Source organism: Cyclopterus lumpus, chromosome 15, assembly GCF_009769545.1.
Source record: "Cyclopterus lumpus isolate fCycLum1 chromosome 15, fCycLum1.pri, whole genome shotgun sequence".
NCBI classification, from domain to species: Eukaryota; Metazoa; Chordata; class Actinopteri; order Perciformes; family Cyclopteridae; genus Cyclopterus; species Cyclopterus lumpus.
The window spans coordinates 20,976,130-20,999,440 of NC_046980.1; the positions used below are offsets into that span (position 1 = coordinate 20,976,130).

General features: G+C 43.4%; 2 protein-coding genes across 3 annotated transcripts in view; both read left to right on the top strand.

Moving 5' to 3' along the window:
- LOC117743833 (regulating synaptic membrane exocytosis protein 1-like) overlaps positions 1–23,311 on the top strand; it is an 82,009-nt gene that overhangs the window by 26,463 nt on the left and 32,235 nt on the right. The window contains exons 4-6 of the mRNA XM_034551723.1: positions 2,871–2,882; positions 16,395–16,678; positions 17,600–18,285. Of these exons, the coding sequence (XP_034407614.1) occupies positions 2,871–2,882; positions 16,395–16,678; positions 17,600–18,285 (982 nt within the window). The remainder of the gene's footprint in view (positions 1–2,870; positions 2,883–16,394; positions 16,679–17,599; positions 18,286–23,311) is intronic.
- Positions 11,727–13,031, top strand: LOC117743834. Of its 2 annotated transcripts, none has more exons than XM_034551724.1 (2): positions 11,727–11,938; positions 12,492–13,031. In XM_034551724.1, exons 1-2 carry the CDS (start codon positions 11,784–11,786, stop codon positions 12,979–12,981), a joined length of 645 nt encoding a protein of 214 aa, XP_034407615.1. In that variant the 5' UTR covers positions 11,727–11,783; the 3' UTR covers positions 12,982–13,031. The 2 variants fall into 2 exon arrangements, with proteins under 2 accessions (XP_034407615.1, XP_034407616.1); XM_034551725.1 differs by having other exon boundaries at positions 12,582–13,031.

The window sequence follows — 23,311 nt, forward strand, 5'->3', positions numbered from 1 at the left end:
GAAATATAAAGCTTTATGCTTTTCCTTCAGCCTGTAGTCAGTCGGTAAAAAAAAAAGCGAGTTTTTTGTTTTTTAATCCATTTCATTTATTTAATTTACAGGGTTATTTATTGAAATATTCAGTGACACGTTTGACTTGTCTGATAATCTTTTACTTTTGGCCAATCATTTTAAATATTGTATCTAAAGTATTCATTTCTACATGGTATAATAGTTATGTCAAACAGGCCTGGACCAACCGTTGTTTGAATAAAAAAATTTATACAAAAAACGTTTTGCTGAGCAGCACGAGGCAGATATCCGTCATTAAACCTAAAATCGGCACTTCATATAGCACATTCTGCTATGTCCAATTAGGCTGTAGCAGGGCCTCAGGTGTTAGGACTCAGGTGCATGAGCCGCGGCACATACGTGTGTCTTTATGTTTGTATTTAAGTGTATAGTGTGCTGTGAATGTGTGTGTGTGTGTACGGTATCGACTTTGTGTGTATTTACGTGGGCCTCCAACCATTTTGTGTGAATGTGATCCATGCCTGGTTTTGTGTGTGTGTGTGTGTGTGACCCAGGCAGGAGCTGGCAAAGGTTAATTGGGCATTACACTGAGCTGTGGACGGATGGGGGTGGTCTCCCACTCTGTCTCGGTCTCCCAGGGGTTCCGGAGGTGCCCTATACACACACAGCGGGATGTAGGTGCGCGTGCGTTGGCATCGGGGGAGCCTTCCTCTGAAACAAGTGACGTCCACCCCCCCCTCCCCCTCACACCCCTCCTCCTGTCCTCTACATCGCCGGCATGGCATTTAATGAGCTCACGCTTGCACAAACACACGCCCGCTCAAAAGTACATCCTAATTAGTTACTGCATGACGCGGGGAGAGTTCAGCTGTGAGGTCCTGGGTGGTGTGTTGGGGCGGGTGGCGGCTGCATTCAGTGGGAGAAAGTCTTTGAAAGGTGGATTTTGCACTTGTTTACACACACACACACACACACGGAAGCTATGTACAACATCTTCACAGACTTGTTTGTATATGTGTTTCTTAAGCCGATACTGCTGTTATTGAGTAATGCTACCAATGTGTCTTCACAGTGTTCATTTCTTGTGTAGAGCTGGGAGAGGGGACACTGCGATTTAACTAATGATGAGAAAAATAACTAAAAGAAAATAATACAGTTTGGAAATTTGACACTGTCTTTTCCAGAATAAAAAGTGACAGCCTTGGTTGTTTGTCCAACGCCTTCAAAGATAACAGTTTAATATTTCATGGAATACACTGTTAAAAACGTAGCTTAAAAGGTGCTAGTAGCCTAGGTCTATTTCTTACCTTGGGACAGAGCTAGGCTAGCTGTGTACCCCCTAATTTCAGTCACTGTGCTAAGCTAGGCTCTTCACCACCTAACTCCAGCTCTGCTTATCATTTTTACATATGATTATTTGTTAGGTAAACAAAACAAACGTGATCCTAGTGAGCTTTACAGGTTTTGGTTGTCATAATTGTGGATTTTAGAGAAAAACAGGCTGGCCGTTCCCCCTAAATTCTAGTCTCTCGCTAAGCTAGGATAATAAGGCAACAGGCTTCTCATCTAACCCTTTAACAGAAATAAACTTTCCAAAACGTTAAACCATTCTTTTTTTCTGCCAACCGACCAGCACACAGATCGTGAGCATGTCAGGAGTTGAGTTTCTCTGAACACAAAATTATGAATGGTGTGTTAACTGCATGCCAGATTAATCAGAGCAATCAAGACCAAATTCCCTCCTACAGTAAGTTACCATATGACTGGAAGTGACAACAATGTAGCATTGAAAAGATTGGCTCAATCCACCTAAAATGCATCGCTGCTACATCACATCACTTCCAGCCAGCTTCATGGAGAACATTAAGGTTTTGACCCCAATATTCTCTGGTCCTACTCAGCTAAAAACGCTGAATCCATCTGCACTGAATTTTGTTTTTGTGTTTTCGATCCTACAATGACATTTTGACTTTGAAACCAGAGACTGTGATTCGCATCATGTCTCTGACTACCAGTTAATGTTGTAGTTAATTTAGTTGTTTAGGCAAAAGGATTTGTTGGAACAACATTTTCAATTCAAAACTGGCTCAAGAGTGGCATATTCAGCATATTCTTATCCGTTTGGTAACTGTAACGCTTTTGGAAACTGCCCTCCTGCTCGACTGGTCTTCAACCTCCCGAAATTCACCCACACTACTCCGCTCCTCCGCGACCTTCACTGGTTACCGGTGGCCGCCCGCATCCGCTTAAAAACATTGGTACTTGCGTACCGTGCTGCGAACAGATCGGGTCCCGTCTACATCCAGGACATGGTCTAAACTCACACCCCAGCCCGTTCACTTCGCTCGGCTTTTGCCAATCGGCTCGTAGCTCCTTCACTTCGAGCTAAACACTCAACAAAGTCACAACTGTTTGCTGTGCTGGCTCCTCATTGGTGGAACGAGCTCCCCATTGACATCAGGACAGCAGAAAGTCTCTACATCTTCTGTCGCAAACTAAAAACACATCTTTTTCGACTATACCTTGAATAGGGAAGGTAGCGCCGTAGTAGCACTTTAGTAGCACTTAAATGTCTCTTACTGATAGCACTTTGTAGTTTAACGTTATTCAAGAAATTGTACTTGCTTGATTCTTGTTGTTCTGAGTTTGGACTCTTGGTTTAATGCACTTATTGTAAGTCGCTTTGGATAAAAGCGTCAGCTAAATGACATGTGATGTAATGTAATGAAATATCTGTGTGTTACAGTGTTTGTTGCTGGTTGGGCTGAAGGATCATTGCCATGCTTTCAGATATCATCTTTGCTCACATTCTCTATGTCTTTCTTTTCATTATACATGGATGGCTGACTGGGCTGCAGGAGGACAAAGTGGTGAGTGCTGTGTTTTTGTTTTTTTGAGTGTGTCCTATCTGGACTACATAACTCTGCCTGCAACCTTGAAACAATCCATCTTAATGGGTTCAGAAAGTACGTGTGTATGCCCATATCAGTCTGTCTGTCTGTCCATGTGTCTGTTATTATCATAAGTTGTGTTAGTAGAAGCAGTCGCGGTAGTACTAGTCACAATAAGTAGCAGCAGAAACCTTCCTTGTTGAATATTTCAACTCCATCATCCAGAGTAAAACAATCCATTCATCCATTGTTTTCCATACCTACTAATATTCCTGTAGCATCACCCATTATCCACTTGATGCAGGGAAACAACTTGGACCTCAGAGGTAGAAACAAAAAAGAAGAAGATACATTATGTCTCTTGTTTTGGTTTACGGGGTTTGTGTTTGACTATTCTTTGGCCGGGCGCAGTGACTATCTGGGGCCTTGCCATCACTGTGAGGTTGCCAAGCAACCAGCAGAGAGTCCAGAAAGTGGTAACTCTCTTAACTCATGAACCAGTATCCCAAAATGTCAAAAGATTGCTGTGCTTGGTGCGTGAACCCATCGAAACACAGACCCAAGCACCCAAGCAAACCACATCAATGCAACCTATTGCACTGCCACAGTGGGAGAAGCATAATTGACCTTGGACTTAACCATCTGTCCTGTTTCTTGGGGTTTGTGACACATAAGCCATTGGTGTGTTGGCCTGCTCCATAGCCGTAAAGAGAACAACCTCTGTTGTGTGGCCTGTTTTAACAGGAGTTGAGCAGAATCATCCGAAATGATCGTGCTGGAGAAACGTTCCCAGCGGGTATGCCTTTAACACCTTCCCCTGCTTGTGTAGTTGTGTCAGGTTTAGAACCTTACTTGGCCTTGGCTGCTTTCCCTCAGGGCAGCTGCCAAACCGGCACTTTGATGATACTTGGCTGGGCTTGAACGCCACGGCTGAGTCCAAGAGTGCTTTGGTGTGCCGTACATAGCAGTCTCACTCCTCTGCTAAAGCTTCGTACAACAATCAGTGGCTCTAAAGAGGAAGGTTTGGGCAGAATGGAGGCCGTATGTAGCGCTGGCTGTATAGCCTGACATGTATACATTTAATTACTTAGGAATTGATTAATCTTGCATGGCACCACACTCCAAAAATGCAAAGTTATTCTGCCGACTTTTCTACCCTACTCAGGCAAAATACTCAAAGTTAAAGTAAAGGTGTGGGCACGGACATTCCTGATACTTCCAGGGGTCCTTGAGGGAGATCCAGGAGGTCCCCAGAAAAATGGGTAATCGCTTAATTTCAACATTTAATCATCCCTTTGCGAAGTCCCGCCCCTCAAATCAGACTGGAAAATTATAGTGTAGCATCGGCCAGCTCTGACCAGCATCGGACAACTAGCAAGCTCTGCTCCGTACACTCTCATGCAATGGTTTCAGATATTCCTCATTTTCAAGCAGTTTTTTAAACTAGTTAGGTTAGACGTTGAGTAATAATGTTACTTAATACCCGGAGAGGTTGGAAAAGGATAAATGTTTCTAAGACGCTGAATTTTTACATAAAGACCTGCTTAGCTAACATTAGCAGAGTATGTTAGTACCTCATTAACTAGCGTTAACACATCTATGGTATGTTAGCTACTGAAGGTACACTGATCATAAACACATACTGCTTTTGCTTTTTCGTTTGAATGATTGAATCACGTTTACCTCAACTGTAGTTGACAACTACTGAATTATGGCCTTAATCATAACTAACAACCAAAATCAGTTTTTTTAATATAGTGCTTTTTAAACTGGGTTTAGGTGGGTCTTTGATGTCAGTCCCTGGGAATATGTGACACATGAAGGTGGAGAGTAACTACTATAACTTGTGCCCAGTGATTTTTGTTTGGGCTTTCTGCAGATGGTGTGAGCATTAGGTTCTTCAATTTCTTCAGCCCGTGGATCTAGTAAGCAAACTGAATACTGCGTTCAAGATGGTGCCCTATCTATTTGTATGAAAGTCACAAACACATAAAAAAAACTTTCCTAACTAAAAATGTGCATCTTTTATGATAAATGGGCTGGTTCTGGAGGAGTAATTGTGTTTTATTGTGCTAATCGTCATAGTTTGTTATATCACTCTTGTGTTAGCTGTTCTTTCGTTAGCAGGTAACTTAGTGTAAGCTCTCTTCAAGTTTATTTAAAGAATATTTTTCTGGGTTTACTCTCCATATTGTAAGGTAAATGGTGTCTACTACAAACATGTATTACATTTTTACAGAGTTAAACAACAATAGTTTTGTTAGCAAACTAAAAACGGCAGCTCCCATTTTTACTAGCTCAGCAGTGGGTAAAAAACGTAACCATTGGTTATACTCCCAAAGGGACGCGTACTCGGACAGCTGTGTACACCACGGACGCGTAGCGGTTTAATTTATACTGTCTGCTTTGAGGAACCGTTCCAAACTGCTACGTAGATCTCTGCTCCACAAATTGGCAGTGCACGGATGTTGGCACCAAATGGCAAAATCCGGGTCTGAAAAGGGAAGCCAATGCAAAAGTGCCATAAACTTTAAAATGGCAACAGACAAAATTCTGAAAGTGAGGCTTCACGATGACTATGTCCACTTCTTATATACAGACTATGGTCATGCGTACCCTCGTGGACATGGAAAGTATAACTGTGGCTTTAATTGTTGATTTATTTATTGTTGATTTCTTTCTTATACATTATATCCACTCATGCTCTCTTCTGAGGTCATCTAATTTCTTCTGTCTTTAATACGTTAATGTAGTTTGATGCTTCCTGTCCTCCCATTGCCACAGCCATGTCTGAGGCTAATTACCATGGCCAGTCTATACATTAACATTGAACAATAATTGAGACACATGGAGTTAACCACACAGCATACCGTCCAAAGTTATGTTCTAAGGCTTGCTTTTTAATTAGTCACATTATGAAAAAAGTTCTCGGGCACCAAAAAAGAAAATGTAAGTTTAATGGCCACTCCATTTTCTCTCTCACGAACATCATCTTTTCGTTACAGCGTACTCATTCTGTGCACTGAGTGACCTGCGATGAGTGTGCGGTTTTTATTTTCAAAAGAGCATCCGTGAAAGTCGACGATAGAGAGATACATAAAGTTAAATAAGCATAACGATATACAGTGTGTGGCTTATGCAGCCGAGTGTTTGGTTCTAATGATATTCGGGGCTCATTATCTGCAGTGATGGCTGAGCTCTCATGCAGAGATGAGTGTGTGTGTGTGTGTTGTTGCAATGGAGCCAAGTGTTTCTCACAGAAAGGGCCACTTTTGAAGTCTTGATATTCCTCTTCTCATGGGAGACTCAGGAGTGCTGTGTGTTTCTTTTTTTTCTCTCACACACACACACACACACACACACACACACACACCTCTCCTCTCTCTAATTGTAATGTCCAGGGATGTATTTCTGTAAGGGGGGGGATCTGTGCTTTTATGGGGCTATAACTCACACTGCTCAGCTGTTTTTAGACTTGTTCTGATTAAGAATTATTAGCATGGCTACTCAGTTGGGTTTAGGGAATAAAACTACTTGATAAGTTGGAGCAAAGTATGTGAACTACTTAGTTAGGTTCAGGCAACCAAACTACTTCATTGCACTGACACTTACAGCAGCGTATCCTCAAACGATATCTTACGAAAAGTTATTTCCCATTTTGTGTTTTTTCTCAAAGGTCCAGCAACACGTGTCAATCCGGCTAAACGCGCCAAACATATACGTCATATACATATGTACAACCATATACCACCTCACTGTCATATAATCGCACACCTTTCCTGACCGTCTTCCCAGCCTCAAAGCAGTTTCACTCGGAGGCTCGGCTAATCATTCATCACATGTCTGTTCAATCTTCTTGTCATCGTGGCAACGTCATAGTTGTGTGTCACAGCTTGGCCCCCGGGGACACGTGTCTTGCTTGCGTAGGTTTGCTCCAAGCATCGCAACAGACTGCCAAGCTCATTTACTTTTTGTCTGGGTCACAATGCCACCCACGCTGTATTTGCTTGACGGAGGAACGGCCGGGATGGAAGTTAACGCGGCTCCCATGCGCTGTAACCACCGTGACCGTCTTGCACCTTGAGAGGATTGAGCTATCAAAGAAAGGCACAAAAAAAAGAATACGGGAAAACAATTTTACCATGTGCCTACTTGTCCAAATGTATATCTATCGATTCAAAGCCTCCAAGGAATTATGGCTCCGTGCCGCTTTGTGTCGGGGTGCAGCGTTCTAGAAAACGCCTGAGCGATGTGTCATCTGCTGTTAACGCCACAGCGCCTCATGATTACTATTGATCGCCGGTCTCGCTCGCTGCGTCCGTCTCCACGTCCATCTCCCATTGACTGGTCTTAAGGGGGCCATCTCTCTCTCCTGGTTGTTGCTGTATACACTCCCTTACGAAAGCCGGCTGACACATGTACACACACACACAAATACATTCTGTGGCGTTTGCCTGCAAATACAAGCATGCGCATACGAGAAGTCAACGTTGATTTATTAGTCACGCAACCTCTGTACTTAAGTCACGCCACTTCCGGAGTTCTTTTAACCCAGAGCAGCATCTTTTCCGAGGGTAGTTTGGTTTCCAGATCCTAACGAAGTTGTTTCCTGTGAATAAGGGAGTTTATTTTTCGAAAAAGACTACAGCCGTGTAACAAATGCACAAAAAATTATAAATACCTTTTGGCAAGATATCATACAAACCTTAGTTACCTTAGTCTACTGATTTCATCAGTGTAATACATATGTTTCCGTGGTTCGGAAAAGGTTGTGAAACTTTAAGAAGTTGTTACGAATCGGGGTCTGATAACTAAAAGTAAGAAAAGAGCAATGTCATCGGAGTAAAACATATATATGCTGTCGGCCGGGTTTCCGTTCAATTGTCGGGCCAATTTTAAACAAACTTTTAAAATGTCACAAAAGAAAATTGGGAGAGAGGTCTGTAGCCTTTTTATGTCAGCTAGCATTGGCCGGTGATGAAGGCAAGCTTTCTCTTGTTCTGGGACTATAGAAATACGGGGAAGACATTGACAGCAGAAACAGTTAATCAGTGAGTGAAATGTTTGCTGCGTCAGAATTTATTCAGCAAAGACGTTTCCATAATCCATAATTTAAGATATCTGTTTCCACTTTAAATGCTTTAACGTCAGGATCCATAGCTTTAAAGTTAGAACACAGTGTCTTCCCCATTACACCTCAATGTGACATATGCCCTTCTCCAGTGGTTCATTGATGGCTGCACCACTGCTCACATGGACGTTCTAGATGTCTACATGTGTACACATCAGGCAGCGACCTCCGGTTCTGCAGAGTGAAGCCAACGTGGAAGTAAAACCAGCATTCTCTCTAATGACCGGCACAAGAAGCCTGAAGTCTATGCAAAAATGACTCTGCTTCTCACTTAATTTATTCCTTCAGTAAACATTGTAAATATAAGTGTATGGTCTCAATCTCTAGTTTCAAGTCTTCTTCAATACAGCATGACGCTCATTTAGTAAATTATGGTCCAATTAGGGCGGGCTTACTGTGATTGACAGGTCGCTACCAGAGTCGTATAAGGCGTCACTCCTCCGGTAACTTCTGTTCTTTGTTTGCAAAAAAGTCAACATGGCGACGGCCGTATTCCAAGATGGCGACAGCGAAATCGCCGACCATGAGGCTTCATAACGGCAGTCCACAAACCAATGGGTGACGTTACCATGACTACGTCCACTTATTACAATACAGTCTATGGTCCACATATAGTTTAGCCTGACAGATGATGTTTGATGTCTTTGGCAACTTTGTGAACTCCATCATTATTTAAAGGACTACTGTGGTGATGAAGACTTTGTGTCTGATAGCACTTTGTAGTTTAACTTTATTGAAGAAATTGTACTTGCTTGATTCTTGTTGTTCTGACTTTGGACTCATGGTTTAATGCACTTATTGTAAGTCGCTTTTAGCGTCAGCTAAATGACATGTAATGTAATGTAAAAGGTTATTTTAACAATCAACACAATAGTAATCTTTGCTTTACTCTTTTATTTATCTGTTTTTTGACTGCACACAGATTTCAAAAAGCCAGTTTAAAATGTTGTTAAGTGTATACTCCACCAAACACACACACACACACACACACACACACACACACACTCAGGCAGACATTTATATTACCAGGTGCTATATTTGCTAAATAGAGACATTCAGTGGTGGAAAAGGGGAAGTGCAGCATTATCACTAACCACACTAACCACATCCTGGCATCCATGCATGTTTATAAAGTCTTCATCTTATTACCAAAAGTGTGTGTAGCCCATCATCTGATGCATTGTGCCGGCTTCCAGGACTCGTGTTCCACGTGTTACAGTACAAACACGTTGCACTTATGTGTCTGCAAACACACTTATTGGTGTGTGAGCTTTCTGTGTGTGAGCTGTATGTGTGTGTGTGTGTTTTACTGCGGTGCTGCGCTGTGCTGATATAGTACCTCATTAGCTGATGTGGACACTAATCTCCTTTGTGGCCGTCTTTCATCCTTAGTGCAGGATTTATAGACGCCCTGGGTTACGGCGCCCGCCCTCGCGCGCCGTAACTGCCATACGTTAAGCTGTCGTCGGATGGCGCTGTACTTCCTTAACCAGCACCCCCTTCTTCCCCCCCCGACCCTTTTAGGGTACACATGGTCACACCTGTTGTACCCACCAATCTGTGGCTATCTGTGTGCATGTACTCTGTGACTGTCAGAATGACAACAAGTATCACCCTTTATTGATGTTGTCTGGAGATGTTGGCTTGAAGTGTGTCACTAAGACAAACTACATGGAAAGTTTTGGTCTGATAATTTCCTTTCTCTGGGTTTCCCCCCCGCGTCTTGGAGAACCCGGAAAACATTTTCCAACACATGAAGAGAGAAAAATAATAAGTTGTCTCGTCCTGGAAAATGATTTCAACGTCTTCCTATTTTCCCACAAACTCTCACAATCTCTTTGCTCCACTGTATCATATGCACCCAAATGCACCATATAGGCCCTCCACATGAGCAGTGATGGCACACCCACGTGAGGATACACACTCGAGCTCCTCGACAGACGCGAATAGACACACGCACAGATGTAAACACACACACACACACACACACACACACAGGCAGATGCAGCAGGATGGAAAAAAAAACAAACACACAGGGGTTTGGTGTCCTAGTTTCCATCTGTGGAGATGCTATTCTCTCTCTCTCTCTCTCTCTCTCTCTCTCTCTCAGGCTCTCTTCTTCACTCACTAACTCATCTCGGGGGGGGGGGGGGGGTGTTACTGTGATCATGTGACACTTTGCACGTGCGTGTGTGTGTGTAGATCAGAGCAGGCGTTTGCATCTACGTATATGCATCGCCGCTCGTGCATATATTTGATTGTATGTAGTTTTGTGTGATAGACAAGCCGCTTATACGTGTGTGTGTGTGTGTGTGTGTGTGTGTGTGTGTGTGTGTGCTTGTTTCCTCCTCTCTGGCGCTTATTTCACCATCGTAGTGTGATCTAATACAGGAATTACCTTGGGAGTAAGGGAGTCTTTTATAAAAATAACCGCTCGCCGCTCCACGTCCACAACGCTGGCCATTTGTTCTGCCGGTATCAATGCACACTGACGACGCCTCGCCAAAGTAAAATAAAAAGGTGAAACCCAGTAAACTGCTGGCAGGGAATGAAATGCGCTCATAGAGAGGACAGGTGTGACAAGCTAACCCAAAACATGGCGTAATACTTCTAAGTAAACCAGAAAATGTCATTCAACATTCACTTTTTTTTTTGTTTGTTAATTATTTGCAACATTTCAGGATAAACAGCACAGACATACAGCAGACTTACAGTTGATGCTGAGACATGCTACTGTGTGCATGCAAAAGGCCAAGTGATAAAGTGTCTAATTTATGCTGCAAAGTGTGGAACAAATACAAACATACAATGGGTGACATTAAGAACAACGTTAAGATAAGGTCCAGATATGTCATTGTTTTGGTTGTATTGCCCAATAAACTAATTTTAAATAATGAGTTCTGCTCATTGGGCTACGGTGGTGTCGGGTAGCGCAGGAGTTATAATGCAGAGACGGAGGTCAGCGCACGTTCTGCTTCATTTCATCCATATGTGCATGTTAACAATGGACCAGATGACTGATGACCAGATGATTTGAGAAGTGTTGCTTCCAAATCGTGAGTCTACAGAAAATAAATATTACCTGAAACTCAAGTTCAAGTTTTTTTGTTTTTTTAAACAACAGTGTATAAACTCCTACGCCTGCCCTTTGATTTGACTGTGTGTTATATCCTCTGATGAAGATCAATCAGATTGAGTAATTGAATGGGAAAATATCAACCCTATATAAACTAATTTACTGAACTAGAGCACCAACTAATAATATTTAATAACGATTTATGTGTGTTACTTGTTGTGACACATAGAACATTGTCTTGAGATATGAGACATTGATCGTGGTATAACATATTTAATTCAGTTTGAAACTGAACAATAAGACAGTAGTAGCTTTGTACTCTGTGACAATCCCTTGGTTTCACTTTTATATTATTCTTTAATTTCTATTCTAACCTCGTTAATAAAGTCATACTATGAACCAGGTTGTCCATGTCGTCTGCATGACGCAACACTAAGAACACACGGACGAAGTATCTAAGACGCTTTTTTGTAGTCCATCTTTGGAACATTGTAGTTTCGGACCGACGTCACTAACACCCGCCTGCCGTCGCTGTTTACGGTCGTCATCAGGCGTCAAGCTTCGCGTTTGTCAGCAGCAGACAGGTCACGTCACGCACGTCACGTCACGCAGCAGGTACGTGAACCTGTGCTTGCGAATCGCTGCACTTGATCGTCCGCCAAAGAAAAGAAAAATGTTAAGCAGATGTGTCATAAACCCTTTCGTCCTTCTGGGACAAGAGAAGGAAACCCCCACGTGGGGTGAACGCTACGCTGTCGTCGCCTCCGACTGGCAGATCGCAGACGACTCCGACGTGCCCGAATCAAAGATGGAGTCCGAGTGGGAAGAGTAAGTGCGGCTACTACAACAGCTCTTTATGGTTAGTTAGCTAGCTAGCTAACGCCGTTTTCAACCGCAATGGAGAGCAAGTCACGTGGGCACTTGTGAATTAAAACCATTGAGTGCCAATTTCTCTTTCTCAACTGCGAGTTTGGCCACTCAAATTGTATTTCAGTGTTTTCATTTGGCTACATTGTCTCAGAATTAACTAGCTTAACGTGTTCGTGTAAGGGACCGGTTATGCTAGAGAGCCTTAGCTGGCTAGCTTGACGCTAGCTAGCCATAGTATCTTGAAAAGTAATATTGCAACATTGTTGTAGTTTATAATAATACAATACGTTGAGCTCCAGTACCCATTGGTTACCGTGTTATCTATCTGAACTGGCAACACATTTTACTAAATAATTCTAGATTTGATTTTTTGAAACATTTTCAGTATGTGGTGAGGTCTCGAACCAGGCTCTCTTTTTGTCGCAGCATTATGTAGAAGACTTCTGTTGCATGTCCACTGCTAGTTACAGTTTGGTTTTTAAAATGGATTAATCCCTCTTTGTGTGTGTAGTTTCAGTCCCGAGAAGAATCCTGTAGTTCCAAGCGATGGTCGATGGTTTTCTGAACCGTTTTCCCATGTGGATCTGCTTCCATCTCCCAGTGTCCCAGTCTCATCCCCTGCATCATCCTGGTCTTCACCCCTCCGAGATCCGTGGACCAGGTCTAGTCAGAGGGCCAGCAGAGCTGCTGCTTACCACCCCGACAAGGCCAGTGGATACTGCGAAGTTAGAGCACCCGTTTTCAGGCGACGCGGGTGCAATGGTGGCCGACGGAGATACAGGCCGAGAGGATGCATGCCAAAATGTACGTCATGGGAACACCTCCCTGCGGTCATTCAGCCGACCAAGTGGTACCAGGTTGTTGGAAGCATGCAGTGCAGCCACTGCAAAGACCAGGGGAGATACCAGTTGACGTCCTGGATCTGCCAAACCTGCCAGGTCCCCCTGTGTTTAATGCCGTATAGGAACTGCTATGCCAAGTGGCACGGTCAGAGGTGTTGAGAGCTCAGACGCTCTAGTAGTAGTTCCTCAAAGAGGAGAGAAAAAAATGTTTTGGGGGTGGTCAACTGGTTTGCACACTATTAATCATACATTCCCTCTGGGATAATTTTTTTTTTTTTTGGGAGGGGGGGGAGAGTATTTCTTTTGAGTTTCTGTAATCGTTTGTTTCTAGTTATATTGCAGACATCTGCGTGGAGTTGTTTTTGCTTTTATTTCTAGACCACATTCAGGAGGCTAAATATTGTAGTGAAAAAGGGTTCACATTAACATCCAGAAGTTTCACAATTTAATGGGATGCCAATAAGATGCGTCCACCTTCGTTATGTTTGCCACCTGCAAGTTGGCGGCGTGATTTCACTATTTAGTTAAAAAAAAGGTGTAACTCCCAGTAAACGGCAACATTTAATTTGAGTTGATGAGATTTTGTTTTCCATCCGGCCCCGCTGCATGTTCTGCAGTCGTTTGAGCTGCTTAACTTTTTATGAAAAAGAAGAATGTGGCTTGCATCTTAGTGAGTTTGTACGAATTCCTTTTGAATCCAGGAAATTACTTGCAGAAACTTTTTTTTCCTGTATTATTTCACAAGAATTGTTGAGTTGACCACTTTGGTTATTTACTGTCACAGTTCTGAAGTTGCCACACGGAGAAGGTCAGTGCATGGCGGACGGATGCATGAAGATGTCCTACTCAAGTAGAAAGTACAAAGTTGTGCTCTCAGGATTTTTGCTAAATGTACTTAATAAAAGTATTTAAAGTTTGATTTGGAATGGCTTCTTTGTGTGCACTTTTTGTGATCAATGCACTGAAACCTTTCTTTTTGTTTAATGCTGCAGCTGGACTAGGTGGCGCGTCAACATAATTCCCGCTCCAAAGCGCTGCGCTATTACTTTAAATTTAAGATAGTAATATTTAGCGATATGTTAAATTTTTTTTTTTAAGTTCAACGTTCCCTTTTCGGACATCTTTTGACTTGTCACGTGAAAGAAAAGCACAACACAAACCATGACAACGAGCCATCACGACGCCACGCTTTACGCCACGCTTTACGCCACGCTTTACGCCACGCTTTACGCCGGCCATTTATCAGGCAAACAAGTCTCGCGGTTCCAGCATCTCAAATATAAGGATTATTTAATAATTGTTGCTTTCATGTTATCGTGAACCTAATATTTCAGGGCTTTGAACAAAGCTAATAATTTGCAGATTACTTTGGCAACTTTTTATGGGCACTTGTCAAACAATCCATCTGTAAAGAAAATGATGACTATTTGCATCCCTTTCTATATATATATATATATTTTGCAGCACTGTTGTGCACAATTTCTTTGGAGGAAGTAGAACTGAAACATTTCTGTAAGTGTCACTTTGCGGACAGTGTTTTGAAATCAGAAGTCCTAAATTCAGAATCTACAGTAAAATCCCTAAAGGATGCGTTCAAAGTCCTCACTTCCTGTCCTGTTTGTGTACGGACAAGTCGACTGGCACTGTGGGGTCCATCTGCCTGCCTCGTCCACCCCGTCGGTCTGGCTGCAGAAAAATCACAGATTGGTGTTTTTACCAAAGCTATGATGTCCCGCATGAGGCAGTGTTTTGCTTTCTTTGCTGCGTGTGTATACGTATTCGTGTGTGTGTGTGTTTTGTGTTTGAGCACACGTTCTCCCTCTCCCTGGTGGTGCCTGGGTGTTTGGCAGGATAAATATAGCCGCGTTGGTGTAAAGCTGTTTTTCTCCTCGGCTTTTGTAGCTTTAATCAAAAGCAATCTGGAGGAGGGAGAAGTGGAATGGGGGGGGGGAGGGTTGGCCGATGCCAGAGTGTTTTATTTTAGCTCTCTTTTAAGGAGTCATCGGGGAGTGTTCAGTAGTAATGAGAACCCTGGTGGCTGGAGGAGAGGGACCGACTCTAACCTCCTCCATCCTCCCTCCTCTGTCAGTCGTCAACAAAGGACGATGACTGCCCGCGTTCACCCCGCAGGCCCTCGTGCTCTTTCCGGCTGAATCCTATTCTAGGCCTTAACCCCCGTCGACGATGAACCGACGGCGCCCGAGACGCGTTCGTGTTCAGTGTTCGTATGGAGCTTCTCGTCTTTCGTGATGTCCCCGGGTTTCGATCCGTTTGCCGTTCGGTCGGAGAAATATAAAAAGCTTTCGAAAATGAACAATGGTCCCAAAAAACAACAACAACAATGTCACGTTCTGAGTTGAGTGTTCACATGTAGGTCACTTGTCCCGTTTTTGTAGCACAACAACCAGCACTCTGTGTGTCTTTAATATGCAAAAAAAAAAAAAGACAGAAAAATAATCCTATTTAGTTTAATCGTCCATTCCTCTTTAAATGTGGTTTGTCATCGTAAACAACGAGGCCTTGGACTGGTTTTTGAGCTACTTTCCAGAGCTTTCAACCGCATCTCCCCCTCAGTGGGTGGAGTCCGCTGAGCTCACGGAGAAGATTACATACTTTCTGATTACATTTAAATATTAATTTAAATAAAAAAAAAAATCTTATTACAGTTAGAGAAAAGCCAATTTGGGCTCGCACCATCTTCTAGGGAGCATTCTGCAGTGTTGCTCGTCTTTGGGAAGCACAAATCCCTGGACAGTCTTTGGACTGGACCAGAATGAGGTGCGTGGGTTTTTTTGCGCACTGATTTGCAAAACTGAGAAAAAACTGTGAGGAAGACTGTGAGATGCTTGTGGTGGAATTATTTGTAACTCCTGTTCACAAGCTTTGGATGAGATGTTTAAAATAATGAGATCCAACAATACACCTTTTTAAGCTTCTGAGTATTTATTCCTGAAAAGAAATGTTTTTCTCTGTGCACTCAACAACTCGTTATTGATCAACTTAGTTTCTTTGTTTCTTTCTGAAACTGTGATTTCAAGAGAAATGTGAGCAGGAACTTGAAATCAACACAATGCAAAAAAAACATTTTAAAAAAAAAGAAAGAAAGTGAAATCGGACTCACTGCTGTAGCGTGCGGACGCAGCCGACGTATAGTCGGTGTGCATATGTGTGACGGGACAAATAGAAAGCAAGAAGACGGGGAGATTTTGCTTTGGCAAGCAACTTGAAACTCCTCTCGTTATCCAGTTGGCGTTGTGTGCTTCCATTTGGAGGCCAGACGCAGCCCACAGTGGAAGCCAAGCTGCTCCCTGCTATAACGGCCATCTTATGATTTTAGGAAAAGCAAAAAAAATGTGTTTAATTTAAGCCTTTTTTTTTTCTGGACCACTCATCGGCAGCAGTGCAGCTCTTTAGGAAGTGCAATGTTCCATTTCCTGTTTGACAGTCACTGCGGTTGGGAAAGTGTTGGGCTGCTGCAAAGAATAGTTCCTTCCTGTTGGAACCATCAAACCAATTCTCTTAATCTCTAATCTAATCTCTACCCGTGCTCTTTTTTTCTTCTTCTAAACTAGGTGATCTGGGTGTGTAATAACTGCCGAAAGCAGCAGGAGCTCCTGACCAAGCCGGGCGAGTGGTTCACCGGTCCGGCCGGGAAGCTCGCCGGCCTCGGTTCGGCCGTCAGCGAGCCGTCCGTGTGCCAGACGCTCGGTGACAAGAAGCTTCGGTCTCGCTCCCAAGCGCCTCCGGGCTCCACCGTCGTGATCCAAGACCCCAACCGACCCGGCGTGCCCGGGGCTGTGCCTGGGGCCGCGCCCGGCGCCGACACCCGGTCACGCAGCGAGCCACCACGAGATACGTAAGCTGAAGCAATTGCTGTAGGACGACACGGTAGTAAGGGCAGCATTCAAACTGAGGAAATATTTAGTGACATTGACATTTAACCAGGTGGCAACCTCTTGGGTCTGAAAGGTGAAGCCAATGTGACGTTAACCCTGCATTCTTTCAACTGGCCAGCAGGGGGCGACTCCTCTGGTTGCAAAAAAAAGTCGGATTGTATAGAAGTCTATGAGAAAATGACCCATTGGTTTGTGTTGCCATCTTGGTTTTTTGACCGTTGCCATCTTTTTATTTTTCCGCATCCAAAAGTGACAACAGGGGGGGGAGAGAAGGTAGCCCCGCCCGTCTATTTCACTCTAAATAGAGTTTATGAAATGAACATCATGCTGTATTGAAGAAGACTTGGAACTAGAGATCGAGACCATAAACTCATGTTTACAATGTTTACTGAGGTAATAAATCAGGTGAGAAGTTTCTCATAGACTTCTCTAAAATCTAACTTGACTTTGCAACCAGAAGAGTCGCCCCCTGCTGGCCATTGGGAAGAATGCCAGTTTAAGACAGTTTCTCCCTCCTCCAGATTGGTTATTATACTAAAAGAAGCTCTCCCACCGCCACAGAAGTCATGATTATATTGTTTGCAGAGTTTGACTGACCCTTTTAAATGGCGTCGTCTTAGCCACCAGGAAGATAACAACAAGATAATAACAGTCCTTGTAAAATATGTTAATATTTATGTTATCGAGCATTATCTCCTGCATTCATCATTCGCTTCTTTTACACAGCGGTGTAAGTAAAGTCTAAGTAAGCGGCCTGTGCCATTCTGATTGTAACTGGATAGTAGAATGTGTCGGCACTCGCGACTTTCTTTCAGTAGACCACCAATGTTAACAATAACATGTTTGTTCCTCTCTCCCTCCAAATATGAATGGCTCCCCAGGAGAAATGGAAGGGGAGGCGGAGAAGCTGGTCGGGGAGAGCGTCGGCCGGGTCAGCCCAGACTGCAGACCCAGGTCTCCATGGACCGGGACCTCCGGGGGGAGTCCAGGGAGCGAAGGGAGAGCCGACGGCTGTCGAAGGGACGCTCTCTGGAGCACGATCCTGTGGGAGGAGTCGGCGGAGTAAGGCGGACAGTAGAGGTGGGCTACCACCACATGGACTACAGCGGGGCCCCCCCCCGCCAAGCAGGGCCGGTCCCACCTGGAGGCCGGGGCCACCCTGCGGCCGCGCAGGGTCACGGCGGGGGAGCGGGAGGGGAGGCCGGGGACGGCGTGCGGCCCGGACAGAGGACGGTGGGTGGGGTCGCCGGGCCACACGAACGCATCCTCGCCCAGCAACCCCTTCCCCCTGAACTCAGAGAGCCTCCCGGCTCGGCCCCCGGCCAGGGGCCCGTGGTGAGACGGAACAAACGGGAGAAGGCTGAGAGCATGCTGCGCAATGACTCGCTGAGCTCCGACCAATCGGAATCCCTGCGTCCGCCGCCGCCGAGGCCCTACAAGTCGAAGCGGGGGATGGGGGCCGGAGGGAAGAGGCAGACCAGCGTCAGCAGTTCGGAGGAGGAGGGAGGGACCACGCCCGAGTACAGCAGCTGCGAGGACGGCGAGATCGAAAGTGTCAGCGAGAGAGGTGAGAGACGATGCCAAGCGTCACGAGAAAACAAACGGCCTTTAATTTCAACCAGGGAGGGCGTGGAAAGTATCGCCACTGTCAGTTCATTCATTTGTTTATCCATCCAACGAATGAGATATCTTTAATTTATTTATGTTCTCGAGAAGGTACACCACTGCTTCATGGCAGTTTCTTACACTTTTAGGACCAAGGAGGTACTTTTAACGACAGGTCGACAAAAAAAGTCTAAATCACCACGCACGCACGCACGCACGCACGCACGCACGCACGCACGCACGCACGCACGCACGCACGCACACACACACACACACACACACACACACAGCTCTCATACCACGTGCTAAACTGATACTACATAATAAAGATAATAACAACAATAATCTTAATTTGTATACATTTCATACAAACCATAGAGCTCAAAGTGCTGTAAGTTTAAAAATAAATAAAAGCAGAAAACCTTACTTAAGTTATTTGCAGAAAGCAAGTGTCATTTAAAGCAGCTTTGAGCCGCTTCCTCTGTGCAGTGCATTGTGGGACAATAGTGTACACCTTTTTGGGGTCTTTTTGAGCATACTTATTTCTCTCTTTGTGAGAATGTGTGGAGCGGCGCTCTCCTGTCATATCAGACACCGGGGCGGAAGTCAAATCAACTTCAATACCACAGCCAAGCTAGAAAAAACTAAAAGAAAAGAGTAGCTACCAAACTGCTACAGCACAGTGGCCGTTATTGTAAGTTAAGAAAGATTGCTGGAGGTGAATGCAAAATTGTTTTACAAAATGCTTTGCATTGTTAAATAACTGTCGGGAAACTTCACAACAGTACAGACCGATTCCCGCGGAATGTCTCGTTAACTGTTGCCCTGATTGGATTTTCATTTTGTTACATCTCTCAAGGCAGCCGGGAGCAGAGCGTCTCCTGCGATATTTCTTTGTTTTTTTAAATCTGGCTATCAATTCATAGTTCTCCAGCCACTTACGAGCCTTTTCATCCAGAACTATGTCCAGTAATATAATTAATTTAAAGAAACAGTGACATAGTACACACAGTAACACACAGTATACCAGCGTGCATGTGCGTGTGAGCCCCGGGAGGTATCTGAATGCTTCCTCGTATGTCAGATTGTATTGTTTTCAGCTGAGCCCTGAGGGGCATGGGGGGGGGGGGGTACACTGAGCGTACATGCGTGTGCATGTTAGTGTGTGTGTGTGTGTGTGTGTGTGTGTGTGTGTGATGGGGCAGTTTGACCTCAGTTGATCCTGCATGTGGCATCACATTGCCGACGACGTCTCCGAGCCTGAGAACACACTTTAACGTCATTTTCAAAGCTGGGTCATGTCACCACTGAGACCTCAAAAGGCATCCAACTAAATTGGGGTATCTGAGGGCGGGATAGTATTCTCCCATTTTAATTCTAGTAGACCTCCTTGAGAGAACCTCCGATTCGTAAATGTGAAGTCGGTGAGAAAATGCCTTAAACCTGCATTATTTATTTTAATGGCCATCTGATTGTATTGAAATCTATGAGAAAATGACTCTACTTCTCTCTTGATTTATTCCCTCAGTAAACATTGTAAACATGAGTTTATGGTCTCAATCTCTAGTTTAAAGTCTTCTTCAATACAGCGTGATGTTCATTTTGTAAATTATGATCCACTTAGACCATAAAGCAGGGTATCCTCGTGATTGACACGTCATTTTCAGAGCCGTATAAGATGTCTCTATGTCACACCTCAGTCCAAATTATGGTCACATAGATTCACTGGTTGCATCCGCTACTTCCACAAACAGAAACCTCTCAAGGTTGGTCACGATGTCATTCGTCCATAAACACAGTACACCCAGAATCGATGCTGCTTTAAAACAAGTTTTTTTTTTGTATGCCTTTTGATTGCTCATCCTAAGGTGAGAAAGCCGGAGCGTCTGGACCCAGACCAGGCCCCCTTTGACATCGATCAAGTGGAGGTTTATGATGAGAGTGTTCTGTCAGGCCAGGTTTTTTTAAACAGCAGCAGCGAGACGCTGCTTCCTTTTTTAGCTTGAGACCGAAGCCAGGTCAGCTCCGAGATGCGCTTGCTGGCAGCCGAGAAGCGTCCAGGCATGTAAATCATTGTGAGATCAGCCTAGGGAAACACACACACACACACGCACACACACACACTCAAATATGCAGTCATTCACAGTACAGTAGATCCTATTATGATCTTTTCAAGTATCCTACAAGCTACCAACTCATCCTCAGATAGGAAGGAAAGCAGGAAAAAGCACAACACAAATACCTTGATTTTTTCAATTGCTTTTCCCAGAGCTTGTCAACCCAAATTCTACAGCACTTACTAAATATGTCAAATCGTTGTATAGCCTAAGCTACTGTATCAAGTTTCCAGTTAGCAAAATGCTCTTTTTGTATTTCAGATCCCTTTGCTAAACAGTTACACAGTGTATATGTCCAGGGCTTTTATAGCAACACATTGGAAGGAGTTAATCCATAGACTGTCTATAAGAAGTGGACGTAGTCATCGTGATGTCACCTATTGGTTTGTGGACTGCCTTTTTGTAGCCTCGAGACTGGTGATTTTGCCGCCATCATCTTGGGTTACGGCCGTCGCCATGTTGTTTTTTTAGCAACCGATTAATGGAAGTTACCATATTTAGGCTGCGAAGAAGCAACGTAGAGACGCCTGTAGCGACCTGTCAATCACAGTAAGCCTGCACTAAAGCAAACCCTGCTTTATGGTCTATTTGATCTACTTGGACCATAACATTACCCTTTATTTGTTTTTGTCTGATGGAGCAATCTGGTTTACTTGAAAGTGATTTCAACTTTCTTTATTCCATTATTTGAAGTCACAACATTTTTTTATTTCAATAAAGATTACCATTTTGTTGCGACGATGGGGCGTGAACATTTTTTTTCCTCCAAAATGAGGCGTGCAGAACAAGTTTGAGAACCGCTGCTTAGCCTATATGCTGTCATACTTTATGCTTACATATTTTCAAACGGCTATGTTTTAATTTAGGATGAAGAGTAACTGATGTGGTTTGCAAAAGAAATGCTATCAAAGCTACTGTCGGCTGGCGAGTGTAAACGTCCTCTAACCCAATAAAGAACAGGATAGAGCCGCTGATAGCAACCAGGAGGTTGCCATGCAGACGTACTGCACAATAAATGTGCTAGTTTATTTTTTAAGGTATCCATAACCACAAAAAACTAAATAATTTGCTTCTTGACCTTGGAAGCAGTACAAGCTAACCGCTAAATAATTTGCTTCTTGACCTTGGAAGCAGTACAAGCTAACCGCTAAATAATTTGCTTCTTGACCTTGGACGTAGTACAAGCTAACCGCTGTAGTAAGCTAGGTAGCTGGATATGCTAATGTTTGCAGCTTTTGTTTGTTTTGTTCATAAGTTCCTTACACTTTTGCTCTTCTGTTGTTTTTGTTTTGGAAGGGCTGGAGAAAAAAGATCTCTCCCGAATTTATGACTGAAGAATTTCTGTTCGAGGGTTAGGGTTAGCTAACGGTCAAATGACATCTACTGGTGCAGATATTCCATTTCAATATAATCAATATAGGTTAAATTCATTGTCTATTGTATTCGACTGTCAATGACATCAATATAGATCCAAATGGACTTAAAAATAGAATATCATTCGCACAATATTTCGCTACATTGTATTGTATTAAAACACATCTTTTTTAAGGCTCTGTGCTGCACTCTCTAGTATTTTCTCCGATCTTGTTTATTTTCATTCCAGTTTTCTGCTCTTGCATAACAGTCCGGTGCATTCTTTACCCTCATTTGTCCAGCTTTGTTGCCTTTATTTCTTATAATTAATAATTATATTTCTATGTCAGTACGTTGAGGAAACGTAGTTATTCCGATTCTAATCCACCAATTATCAGTTTTCAGGTGTCCCTTCGTGGCGTCCTGACCCCATAGTGACTTCTCTTAGGTCTAGAAACATAAGAACACACATTCACCCATGTGGCCAACCCACTGCACAAAATCACGTTCACACTGGAGTCGTGAAACTGAGAACTCGGTTGTCTGTCGTCGGGAGCGTTCCCTTTAAGGTTACATAACATCACTATAAGTTGTCACAACCCGTTAACTTCATAGCTTCCTGGCTCCTAGGCACGCTTGGCTCTGTTTTACTCCGTGTCATAACAGTGCCGTCTCGAACGCCGCCCCTCGGCCCATGTGTACGGAGGAGGCTGTGTCTTTTGGACTGAAGCAGGAGAGGGCGTTTTCACCATAGAATATATCTCTGAAGCATCTCACTGAACATAAGAGACCAGTTCCGGTCTGTCAACAGGAGAAACGTGGTTGATACTGCATGCATCCAGATTACTCTGGCTGTAGAGCAGCATTAATACAATCACTTATTGAATTGATTTGATTCTGTGCCATCTACCAAATTAAAGGAACCCATTATAGCAAAACTATCTCTACATAAAATACACTCACCAGCTGTATCCGAAGCTTTCAGCTGTATCACGCTGTCCTCATCGGCCGACCGAGCTTGCTCAGTTGTCACAGGGATGGATCCGTTGAGATTGCATTGCGGTTCTCACCGTTTTAGCAGGATCCATCCTCTGATGACGACTGTATTAGACTCTATGTGAATCAAGTGGACTTGATTTGGGATTGTTTTGTCAAATTATTTCAAAGGTCGATAATTAACTTTGAAGTCGCTAATTTAGTGACATAAAAGTCAGATTTACCATTTGTTGTGTTTAGCATGAGCTCCAACCATTGCTGTGGTTTGATATTATTTTTATTTTTAGATTAACAGATAACACATCTTTAAATTTAACAAAAAGTTTTTAATCAAATCAAATGGTAAATTTAATAAATCTTTCAATATTTATTTTAACGGATTCAAATAAAATGTTCAAATAAAAAATACAGAACAAGTCAATAGAATAATTAGATTTATATATATATATATATATATATATAAATCTAATCTAATTCAATTGTTTTTGACTTAATGAACATTTTATTAATAAAGTTGATATA